Genomic DNA, 12,542 nt, shown 5'->3' on the forward strand with positions numbered 1-12,542 from the left:
AACTCAGCTCTGTGATGGCCACGTCGTCCAGGATGATGTTGAAGTCTTTGGCTCTCTCAAACAGCTCCCGTCGAATCAGCAGCGACACCTACACACACACAAACAAAAAAGTGGTCGCTGTCTCTCTGTGTTCTAGTCTCTTTCTCTCACACACACACACACACACAAAATAGTGGCAGAAGTCTCTCAGTCCCCGAGTCTCTCTCTCTCACAGTATAACTCTCACACACTAGTGGCAGCAGTCGCTCAGTCTCCGAGTCTCTCTCTCACACACACACACACATACCTGTGCTCTCTGAGTGATGAGCTGGGAGGCGTTGAACTTGGCCACTACGCTCTTGAGCACCTCGTTGACGATGGAGGGCAGTACGCGCTCGTCATAGTCCTTGCCCAGGTGCTGATACATATAGGGCAGGTTGGACGCCACCGGACGGGTGACAACACTCTCAGGGCAATATTCACCATCTGCAGGTCTACACACACACACACACACACACACACACATAAATAAATACAGGTTTACAACTCGCAGGGCATCTTCCCAAGGTCTACACACATACACACACACACACACTGGCACTACAGACCAACCCAAAGCACATACTCACTGTGTCTAAGCCTTGTTAGATCCTCTGTGAGCTCCTCTTGCTCCTCTATGAGCCTCCTGGATCTCTGTCTCTCGCTGCTTCACCTACCCCCAGGCCTGTTTCCTGGCTGCACTTAACCCTTGCTGAGGTCACTAGCCAGGCAGGCCATGTGATGCTGGGGTCAACAGAAGCGCGTCTAAACTAATCTAACGACCCCTAAGATTCAGGACGACCGCCCCCCTCCACACACACACATCATACCGCACCTTTGCTTCCTGTAAGGGAGGAGATCTTCCTGGGTCGGGCTCTGATGTCATAGATGATGGGGTACTGGAACCAGGGTATCCTAAAACACAACCAACACACATAAGTCTAGCACAGCCAACCTGGTGTGTGTGTGTGTTGGGTTGTGTGGACATAGTAAGTGTGTGTGTGTGTGTGTGTGTGTGTGTGTGTTTGTGTAGCGTACCTGAAATGAAGACCTTCAGAGAGAACAGTATCCATCTGCATCCCTCCGATTCTATTGAAGACAATGGCCCTCTGACCACCCTCCACTGCACACACACACGTACGAACAGACACACACGTACGAACACACACACACACACACACACAGTGTTAGCTATTAAACTGTACTGGCCTGTAACGGACTCAAGCTCACAGTGGCTGGGTACATGTGAATGTGCACCAGGTTAGGGCTCCGACCCAGTCAGGTAGAGTATAAAGACCATCTCTCACAGATTAACCAACTACCCAGTCAGGTAAAGAATGAATACCATATCTCACAGATTAAATACCTACCAAATCAGGTAGAGAATAAAAACCATCTCTTACAGATTAACTAACTACGAAGCGGGACTGGAAATTAGCAACCGCCCTCAGCCACATGCATTAGTTAATTCACTAGAGTAGGCTAGTGAGAGTAGGCTAATCAGTCATTGTTTTGCTCCCACTGTTGGCAACCAGCTTCAGGCAGTAGCAAAAGTGTGACAAAATAGTGGTTGGCAAAAAATATGAATGGCTGGGAGGATTCAGATTCCACCAGCTAACCACTTGCCACCTAGGCATATAGAGTATTGGAACCATCTTTCACACACTGTATGTGTGTGTGGCAGGCATACCTGTGTAGGTGGCCTCCTTGATTCCATAGGCTACTGCGCCCGCCCCCAGCAGCAGCTTAAGACCTGTTCCGGCGCCGCGGGGGCCGGCAGACATGCGGCCTGCCAAGTCCCGCAGGTGCTGGACGAACCTCTACAGTCAGACAGGGACACAAAACACAAACAAGTATCTCAGACACAAACTCGACTCCCGTACAATTGCGCCACTACGCCATCTTGTGGTCAAGATAATTATGGTTCCTGCTAACCTGACATTATCTGGAAGTTTCTAAAGCCTTTTCCAAAAGTATTTCATTATTCCGGTCATATTTTTTCCGAACACTGCCTCTTGGTCGAAATGGAACAATGAGGCGATCGTTTCACGTAGACAAGTTAACATTACATGTGAAGTATCCGCCAATGACATTGACTGCATCAAAGGCAATGACATAAGGAAGCTAACACGTTAGCGCCGTCATTTGATGAGAAGAACTAAATTAGCAGGAGTATCGTTACGGGGATTGCTTGGATTAAACCGACAGGACCGCTCCCTGTCCTGGTTAAGCTTCCAAGGGCTAACACGACCACAGGGGAAGACAGTCAAAGTTGATACCGTTGTTTGTGCAAACTAACTTGGCCAATTAAAAAAGCTGATTCTGATCAGCTTGACTACAACACGACCTGTCCAACAGGCAACATGCCGTGTTATGTTACCATTAGCTAGACAAATGTTACCCAAAAAACACATCGTCCAATACATCAGATGGGAAAATATAAATAAATACATCCAAGCAGTAAACACAACATCTAAAATGAACCTCTACCTTTAGCTTGCTTATTTAAGGTTAGCATTTGGTCGATTGGCTATGTGCTATGTGGTGTATTTGCCGGTATCTAGCTGCTTGTTAGCTAAACGCCAATGCACACAAAAAGTAAGAGCATTGCGTCTTATTGACCACGTAGTCTACATTGAACACACAGCATGCACTTGTCTTAGGTCTTTAACATGACATCTCCGAGAACAGGTAACTGGTCTATCTGGTGTAAACCATTTGAAATACTCACGTTAGGCTCCTTGCTCGCCATGCTTGCTCTGGATGTCCAAGGTCGCTGCAAATACTAGCAGAGCTCACGCTACGCTTCTTGGGAATTGTAGTGTCGAAACGCACTGTCAGCGCAGGACTGCCGTCTCAAACCATGATCTGTAATGAATCTCGCCTATTGGCTCGCGTACATGGACACATCCGTAACATCAGCATACATTTTGCCTTCGAATTTCCACTGGGGTTACATTCTTCTCTGTACTGTAGTGAGCTAGCAAGGAATAATGGCCAGCTAGACAGATATCTTTGTTTTAATGCAGCTCCCTTGCCATCGACACGCCCTGACCCCTGCGAGTCTCCTCACACACAAGGAAGCAGCACTACTCCTTGCGCACAACATTATGTTCACTTCTATCCTGAATGCAATTCATGTTGAAGTTTCCTGCTCCTTACCTGCTGCACGAGTAAACTGCCTCTTCCCTTAGTGACAACCATACTGACACCATATGGCACAACTTCAGACTAACCCTAGGACACACACACAGACACCAGCTTTCGGAATAAGCCCATTTTACATCCCAGTTGGGATGACATGGCACAGTCAGGATGGTTGCCATTGAGATTGGGTCATGTCAGCGTAAGGCACAGGGTGGTCACCATAGAGATTGGGTCATTCATGTCAGCATAACGTTATACAGATTGGATCAGGTCAGCGTAAGGCAAAGAGTGGTCGCCATAGAGATGCCAGTGTACAGGGGCGGCTGATTGACTGTCCGGGTCTGGACCTGGTCTTCCAGTATGTCTTCATCATCTTCTGTCTGTAAAGCCCCCCCTTCTCCCCCTACACTTAGCATCTAAGATGGAGAGCAGGTATGACAACATGCGTTTAGTGTACATTAGTTTACATATAATAGTACACTCAGGGTCTACCAAGGACAGAAATCAGATCTCATTTTATACGGTTTCAATATACAAACACAACAGGCAGGGCAAATGTACATGAATTTTTAATTCATAATAACATTTAGTATTTAAAACCGCCTATTTTACAGTTTAGCTAAAAAAAAACAATGAAACAAATCAACAAACAAAATAATACAATGATGCCTTAAGCAACCACACCAACAGGAAGAAAACATTTCAGACAGACTGGGGCAGAGGTGTGGGGAGAGCTGTCAGGTAGAAGGAAGATGGGTGGGGCCCAGCGACATACATATAAAATCATTTACATGGTCAGGTTGCCATGAGCGACCGTGCTCATATTTACAACAAGTCTTTAGGTGGCTGGAGGCTGCTGGGGTTGTGTGGAGTGTGGTGCTGCCCCCTGGTGTCTGGGAAGGCCCAGGACCAGGAAAACACAAACGTTCGTTTGGGGACCTCAGCGGCATCAGTCTTGCAGCTACTCAGCTCCACCCCTGACTGTTCTCGCCGGCAAAGTCGGGAGCAAAGGAGACTTGTGTGTGTGGGGCCTCAGACGTAGAACAGCCGTACTCGTGAGGTGCTGACGTGCAGCTCGTCGTCGAAGAACTTGGTCTCTATAATAACGTTCCCGCTGGAGGTGAGAAACAAGAGGACGAACCATTAGCATTCATGAATAATCACACACAACTTCATTACAGCACTCATCATCCCCATCATCCCTCATCCACTCATCGTCCACAAGCAGAGCTTTGAACAGGATACACATTTTCACACTGACATTCATTCACACAGACACAGACACAGACAACACAGAGGAGAAAAAAAATCCCCCCCCCATGCATACAGACACGGACTAAGGAAGAGGAGTGTGTATTTGCGTCTTACATTAGGACCAAGAGGAGTAAGCGTGTGTGTGTGTGCATCTTACGTTAAGACGTTGGCCGGCATCATCTGCGACTCTGGCGCAGCCTCTATTAAAGACTGCCATGTGTTTGTGGAGTTGGGGATCACAAAGCCAAACTCAAAGAACCACTCTGCAGAAACACAACACCAGCAATTCATTTCATTCCATATTACAACCCTAACCCAATGTTATAAACACAAGACCAAGTCATTAATTTCATTACACATTACAGCAGGACCACTTATGTCCAAACAGCTCTGACTGACTCATACGCTTGACTGGTTCATATGCTGGACCTGTAACAGCTCTGACTGGCTGATATGCTGGACATGTAACAGCGTCCAGTTGCCCAAAATCCTTCAGCAGCTCAGCTGGAAGCCAAACTGCTCTGCTCTGGAACTGATAGTGAAGGGACGGATGGGCACCTTCCAGACACTGTGTGTGTGTGTGTGTGTGTGTGTGTGTGTGTGTGTGCACGCACCTTCCAGACACTGGCCCTTGAAGAAAACTTTCTGTTCCAGACGAAACTTCTCCAGCTTTTCTGCCGACGAGAAGTTGAGCTCTCTGGACACAGCTTTACATTTCAGGATTTTCTTAGGGACACGAGCTGTAGAGTAACACACAACACAATCAGGACCTACAACACCAGCACCATAGCAGAATCAGAATCAAAATTATTTTTATTGGCCAAGTATATTTACACAGAGGAAATTAACTTGGTGTGGTTTGAGCAAAGGACATTAAACATATAAACAAAAATCCTTTCTCCAACAAGAAAAAAATAAAAGATAAATGTTTTACAAAATGGAAGAAATTATTTGAGCACATGCAGGGCTAAAATGCAGAGAATTGGGATAAGCATTTGGCAGTATATAAATAATTCACGCTGCAGTGCATTTGTGTGTGGGTGTGTGTGTGTGTGTGTGTGTATGTGAGAAACACACACGACACATCGGGATCTACTGCACCAGCACCATATAACTTGTGTGTATGTATGAGTGTGTGTTGAAACGTGTATATGTGTGTGTGTGTGTGTGTGTATGTGTGTGTATATGTATGTGTGTATGTGTATGTGTATGTGTGTGATTATGTGTGTGTGTGATTATGTGTGTGTGTGTGATTATGTGTGTGTGTGTGATTATGTGTGTGATTATGTGTGTGTGTGATTATGTGTGTGTGTGTGATTATGTGTGTGATTATGTGTGTGTGTGATTATGTGTGTGTGTGTGTGTGATTATGTGTGTGTGTGTGTGTGATTATGTGTGTGTGTGTGTGATTATGTGTGTGTGTGTGTGTGATTATGTGTGCGTGTGTGTGATTATGTGTGCGTGTGTGTGATTATGTGTGCGTGTGTGTGATTATGTGTGCGTGTGTGTGATTATGTGCGTGTGTGTGATTATGTGCGTGTGTGTGATTATGTGCGTGTGTGTGATTATGTGCGTGTGTGTGATTATGTGCGTGTGTGTGATTATGTGTGTGTGTGTGTGATTATGTGTGTGTGTGATTATGTATGTGTGTGTGTGTGTGTGTATATGTGTATGTGTGTGTATATGTATATGTGTGTGTGTGTGATTATGTATGTTTGAGTGTGTGATTCCTGGGGTGATTATGTATTTGTGTGTGTGTGTGTGTGTGTTACCTTCATGCTCCACTCCTGGCACTGACAGGTCATCAGTCCCCTGCCACAGCACCTTCCCCGTCTCTGCATCCCTCAAGTTCATCCAATTTCTGCCAGCAGGTGAAGGAACACACACCCACACACACACACACGAAAACAGCCTTGCGCACTACTGAAGTAACTATGGGAGTGTGTGTGTTTGTTTGTTTATGGGGGGGGGGGGTCATGGTGTTTGTGCAGGTGGTCTTGTGGGACACCCGTCTGAACACCACACAAAGCCACCTGACAAGCCCAGGCACTCAGTGTCAAACACACATGACCCTCATCTCCACAGCCCATCTGTGTGTGTGTAGTGTTAGCTGCAGCCTTCAAGTGTGGTCAACCAACTGACGAGTGTGTGCATGAGTATTCAAGGGTGTGTGTGTGTGTGTGTGTGTGTGTGCATGCACGCACGCACACACACGTTGACTGAGCTTAAGCACCAGATCATTTGGATATGGGACCCATGACATCATAAATGTCGACAGAAAAACCAATCAAATGATACAGCACGGCCTAAATGAGAGCCCGGAGCTCATGAAGGGCGTTTATGGAGGAAATCACAGGTCAGTAGACATCATAAGCCTTTTACAAAGTTGGAGTGGAATCTGTGGTTGTCTACAGAGTATATTAAGAAGAAGCTGTGGTTGTCTACAGTTTTGATAAGAAAGAAGCTGTGGTTGTCTACAGTTTTATTAAGAAAGAAGCTGTGGTTGTCTACAGTTCGATAGGAGAGAAGCTGTATTTGTCTTCACACACACACGAGGGAAAAGACCCACAAACACTGAAACAAGTTCGCTTAATTAGACCCAGTGGGACAGCTCCTTCACAAGAAGCACATTCATATTTCACAGGTCACCCATTGGTCCAGGCACAGCCTGCCACAACAGACAGGTACGCACAACAGACAGGTATGCTCACCAGACACCTACGCTCACGGCCACAACAGACAGGAACTCACAACAGACAGGCACGCTCACGGCCACACCTGACAGCTACACACCCAGACCTGTTTCACCCAAACAGTCATACCTGGCCGCTACATCCCCACACCTTTTTTTCAGCTCCACCACCTCAAAGAGCAGAGCCTAGCCTCTGGAGCGTGGTGTGTGGTGTTTTGTTCTGAGGTGTGTGTGCTCTAGGGGGGGTGTGTGTGTGTGTGTGTGTGTGTGTGTGTTCGCACAGAGGAGCAGCAGTGACTCAGCAGCAGTGGTTCATCAGCATCCATAAAACTTCCTGATGACCTCTAAGGTGCTCCAACCAGCCAGTTTCAAGCCTAGACTTAAAACCCAACTATTCTCAGATGCTTTTAGTCAACCGACTGAATGCACCCCACTTTAAAGTATGTGTGTGTGCGTGTGTGTGTGCGTGTGTGTGTGTGTGTGTGTGTGTGTGTGAATGCACCCCACTTTAAAATGTTAAAACCTAAAAACACATTCAGCAGCAGCATCCTTAAACAAATAGAAACACAGTCACCTACATTCTCCTCCTTGGTGAGCGGGTGGGTGTGTGTGTACTACTCTAGGGAGAACTCTTGTGTTCATCACCTTTTCATCTGCTGTCCCATGAGCATGACCAGCTACTGGGGAGACAGGAGCAACACAGACACATTCAGAAGAGCTCCACTTTGTGCCTCTAGATGGCAGCCCATACAAAAGAGCTTTCACACCAGCAATTAGAGGTTTCACTTAGAACCAAAACACAGTGACAGAGGCCTAGGTCTGACTGGTCCAATAGCGAACAAGAGAACCATGAAGGGCTAAACAGACTACAATCTGTTCCTGTTCTTATTGTACTTAAACAGTCTGAACAGTGCTTATAGCACCTTCTCTAGCAACTCCAGCCCAACACTCAAACAACTCACAGCTAGAACGTCCCAACACACCGAGCACCGCCCCACCCGGCCTGGTCATTCAACACAGCACACCAAGCTTAGCAATCCTTAATTTTGCAGTCTTTACCCCAAACCACCTAAATCTTGCTGGTTTACACAATGCCGCTTGTTTTTGTCTTCCACTCCACTCACACACACACTCCACTCACCTCACTTTTTAACCAAAGAGTGTCGAGCCCCGCCCCACTCAGGGGTACACTTACCCCAGAAATGGCCCTCAAAGAGATTCTACAGGGCCGGTTACTGCGATAAAAAAACGGTGCCTACATCCTTAAAGCGGCATGCAAGTTCCTACGGTGGAAATGTGGCTATAGCACCAAACAGAACAGGCCAACACCACCCTTTCTCCAGTATTACCCAACAACCCCCTCCCCCTCAAAGGAGTCCCCATGTCACTGAGGTCACCTGGTGTCGTGAGCAGGTGATGCTGGTTCTAGAAGCTGCTATGTTTATCCGCTTACATAAGACAGCCAGGTCACGGAGTGGTGACACCCGCACAGGGGGCGGGGGGATGGGGTTCCTTGATCCATTCAGAAACACCTGACACAGAGCGCTTCTAACCCCCAACCTTTCTCTCTTCCACTCACACACAAGTCTACAGCACTTAGTCTGGTCCCTACCTGGTTTCTAATCAAACTGTCCAGTTCTCATTTCTAAAACAAAAACACCAGAGCCATCTGCCACAGTGAAGGCGGATTACTGATCTTATGGGAGGTGCTGGGTGGACTCGGTGGACTGCAGGGCAGCCGGTGTGTCTCAGCCAACCCAGAGCATAGGGAGTACAGCCTGCTCACGTCCATCTGGTGCTCAGGATTAGCTTAACAGTACCTCCAGACAGTGGAAGGCTGAGTGTGTGCGCACATGGACAGACACACAGACAGACACACACGAGCACAACTGACATCTTTATGTCTTTATACACCAAATGAAGAGGTTAGTCTGCTGGTGTGTCAGGTTGAAAAGGGCCTCGCAGTCTAAAGGCTCAGGTCCTGTTAGAAGGGATGGCGGCGGCAGCAGCATAAGGCAGTAAATCCCTGGCCTTGCAAATCAAGGATTTAAGAATTACCCGTAAGGGAAAACGCATCCTTGCGTCCTGTAGGAAGGTCACCAGTTCAACACAGTCACTTAAAATGGCAAGGCACGAATCCGTGGTCAGAAAGACCCCCGGGTTGCTATTCAGGCCCAATATATCAGGATAAAATAGGCAGTCACGCCAAAATAAGTCAGGAAGCGCACCTGAGAGCCACGTGAGCAGAGCGCCTGCAGGTGCGATTATTCTAGCGAGCATTACCGATCCTATTTTAGGACCAGGAGGCAACGTTATGTAAACGCGTGCCAAGCGTTGGGTCTAGAAGAGTTGAGTATTCTCTTGAGTGCTGGCCTCAACGAGTAAACAACGTGGCATATTATGCACAAAATGCCTTTTTTACTTAATAAGTAATAACAATAAACAAGCGGTCAAAGTTGGTGTACACAGCCGTTCATCTATATGGCTTAGGTTGCTGCACACCATAACGGTTCGAATGAAGTCTCATGAGTTTCTACATTAATACAGAGGTGAGATGGTCCAGATGCACGCTCCTCTACCTTAATACTGAACATTTGCACATTTTCAGACACACAAACCGTGCAGACAAGTTACAGCAGAATGGCCAACTTGGCACAAATTGGCAGTAAACCAGGTTAACTGGAGCATCCATTAAGATGGTCTAGCTGTACACCCAAAACGGCCAAGTTATACTCTTAAACTCATCTGATTAAATCACTCAACATTAACACGCCTGGTTCTTTTATTCTGAGTAGCTTAATGTTAAACGTTTTGATATGGAGTCAGCCATCAAGACAAACTAACTCGCCGACATTTACTGACACAACAGTGAAACTAGCGTGCATTATGTGGCAATTAAATTGAAAAGTTGTAAAACACCATTACAATTCCCCTGCCAACGAACACGAATTATTATCAATAATAAGATACTAACGTTAACAGGTCAGTTGGAACTTAGATGACGTTAGCCAGCTAGCAAAACGATGCCAGCTAGCTTGCTTACCTAAAAGAAAGGCTGGCCACCAACAATTTGGTAAAAAGAAATCTGGAGAATATTTGGCCATCATCAGAGTGTTATTGTAGCCACGTATATTCGTTTTCGCGACAACGTTGGACATTTAGCATATCCTGCAAGGTAACTACTTCAGGTTGTTAGCTTACCTAGCTAATTTAGCTAAGTATCTTAGTAAGCAAACTTACTGCAACCAAGCTAGGTAAATGTAATTAGCTAGCTTGCTAAGTGTAGCAAACAAGTCCATCAGTTCACATCACCAGAGAAGGATACAATTTAAAACCTTTCAGAATCTCCTTGGCTCTGTCTTCGTCAGAAGACATCGTTTCGGAAATCTTCAGACTGGTTTTGAAAATGCAAATGCAATTAACTAGAAGACTCTGATCACTGTTGTTGTACAAATGTATATAGCGAAATACTATAAAATCCCAACAGTTGCACCACGAATTCCTAGCTCCAAAGGTAATGTTAATCTTGACGAGTCTTCCAGTTGATCCGCTAATCAACCTACCCTAAATAGAATTCTGTTTGAGATTGACAGCGGAGTCACCCGTACAATGTGGGAGTTTACAATTATCAAATACGCTATAGCCAATCAAAGATGAGGGGCTGGACATCTGGGAGGAGTTTGGTTGAGAAGGACGCGTCACCGATGGCAACCAGCTCCGTTTACTCTCCGCGCCACAGACAGCAGCACACAGTGAGCCAACATGTTCCATCCACTTCTGCTGGCTCGCACAGCCCGCGATAGGCAGATACCTACCCGTCTGCCTTCAGAGGGAGAAACAAAACAGATAGGCTACACATTTCTCATTCCGCAACTGCTATAATGATACGGCTACCGCTGAGACACAAATTGCCAGAATTTAGCCTAAACTATAAACCCATTCTTAATCTTTACATTCAACTATTTTTAGAGTCCTCCTCCCTTCGAGGTGTTCTATAAAAGTGACTTCGGTTAAAGACATGAATTCAAAGTGCATTATGCAAGAGGTGGATTTAAGGAGGGCTTTCATATTTACATTTACATGACGTTCACCCGGGACATCAGGATTTGTATTTCATAGACATAAAGAAATAGAGGGAGAGGATATGAGTGGCATTGGATCACATGGCCATTAGAATGGGTGGTGGCATAGGACAAGTTAAGGGAAACTCGGCCCAAAGGAGCCGACAAAGAAAGGAGCATTTCATTGGCATTACTGAAGTATGACCTCAATCAGTTGAAACTGCATAATGCCGTCATGTGAAGAGGAAGAAGAAGATGAGATGAAACCCTGAGAATCAAGTGTGTTTAAGATAAGGGAGGATGATTCTGCGGCTCTCCTACTGTGAAGCAGAACTCTTCTGAGCCTGACTCCTCAGGCATGTAAGCGTCACTGTGCTCATCAGACAGAGATGTTAAAAGCTCTACGGAGCGCTATCATAGAGGACTGAAGCAGAGTGAGTTGGCTATCCTAAAATCTTTGTCACTATATTTAACACCCCCTCTCAAGCCGTCTCTTCTCTGCATCACCAAAATGGATTCTTTGAGTATGCTAATAATGCTAATTAGCATGTTAATTATGCTGTTACTTGAGGGAAACGTTGTGTTTTAGTGTTTTTCTCTGCTTCTTAGAACTGTGGGTAGAGAGAGAGACACTGATGCTGATTGACAGCTACATACACATGCATACATAATGCAGGTCCTTATTTTCAAACACCCGTGTGCTGCACTTAGCATTATGCGGGTTCCTGGGTTTGTACAGTGCACAGGGTCTGGTGAACAAACACTTTAAAGGGAATACATCATCAGATCACTTGAAAATCCCCTACATGTCAGATGCATAAGCGGTAGCGCAGGTACTTACCACTAGAGGGCGCTCATTACAAGAGAATGGAGTGCTTAAAGCCCAGCTCATGGTCTTTGTCATCACTTCAACCCCAGTGACAAACAGAGCAGATGAAGCAGGATGGATACAGTGAGCCCCTCCTCTCAGTCCTGCTCTAGTGTTAAGTGGAGATCCATATCTGGTGTTAAGTGGAGATCCATATCTGATGTTCAGTGGAGATCCATATCTGGTGTTCAGTGGAGATCCATATCTGGTGTTCAGTGGAGATCCATATCTGGTGTTCAGTGGAGATCCATATCTGGTGTTCAGTGGAGATCCATATCTGGTGTTAAGTGGAGATCCATATCTGGTGTTCAGTGGAGATCCATATCTGGTGTTCAGTGGAGATCCATATCTGGTGTTCAGTGGAGATCCATATCTGGTGTTCAGTGGAGATCCATATCTGGTGTTCAGTAGGGATGCACGATAATATCGGCAAGACATCGGTATCGGCAGATATCGGCTTCAAAACTTAATTATCGGTATCTGCAGATATGAAACATTTCTG

At 46.0% G+C, this 12,542-nt stretch overlaps 2 protein-coding genes across 2 annotated transcripts in view; both read right to left on the reverse strand.

Moving 5' to 3' along the window:
* phb2b (prohibitin 2b) overlaps nt 1-2,840 on the reverse strand; it is a gene marked incomplete at its 3' end in the record, with an annotated part of 8,329 nt that extends 5,489 nt beyond the window's left edge. The window contains 7 exon segments of the mRNA XM_080860218.1: nt 4-88; nt 287-433; nt 436-473; nt 854-933; nt 1,057-1,141; nt 1,709-1,838; nt 2,750-2,840. Of these exon segments, the coding sequence (XP_080716344.1) occupies nt 4-88; nt 287-433; nt 436-473; nt 854-933; nt 1,057-1,141; nt 1,709-1,838; nt 2,750-2,770 (586 nt within the window). The 5' untranslated portion in view covers nt 2,771-2,840.
* A 1,357-nt stretch (nt 2,841-4,197) lies between these two features.
* On the reverse strand, nt 4,198-10,486 carry pde6d (phosphodiesterase 6D, cGMP-specific, rod, delta; the record flags this gene model as incomplete). Its single annotated transcript, XM_080833098.1, has 5 exons — nt 4,198-4,279; nt 4,577-4,682; nt 5,034-5,159; nt 6,192-6,280; nt 10,437-10,486. 5 exons carry the CDS (start codon nt 10,484-10,486, stop codon nt 4,198-4,200), a joined length of 453 nt encoding a protein of 150 aa, XP_080689224.1.
* Between the last annotated feature and the right edge of the window lie 2,056 nt (nt 10,487-12,542).

Source organism: Sprattus sprattus (genome assembly GCF_963457725.1).
Source record: "Sprattus sprattus genome assembly, chromosome: 2".
NCBI classification, from domain to species: Eukaryota; Metazoa; Chordata; class Actinopteri; order Clupeiformes; family Clupeidae; genus Sprattus; species Sprattus sprattus.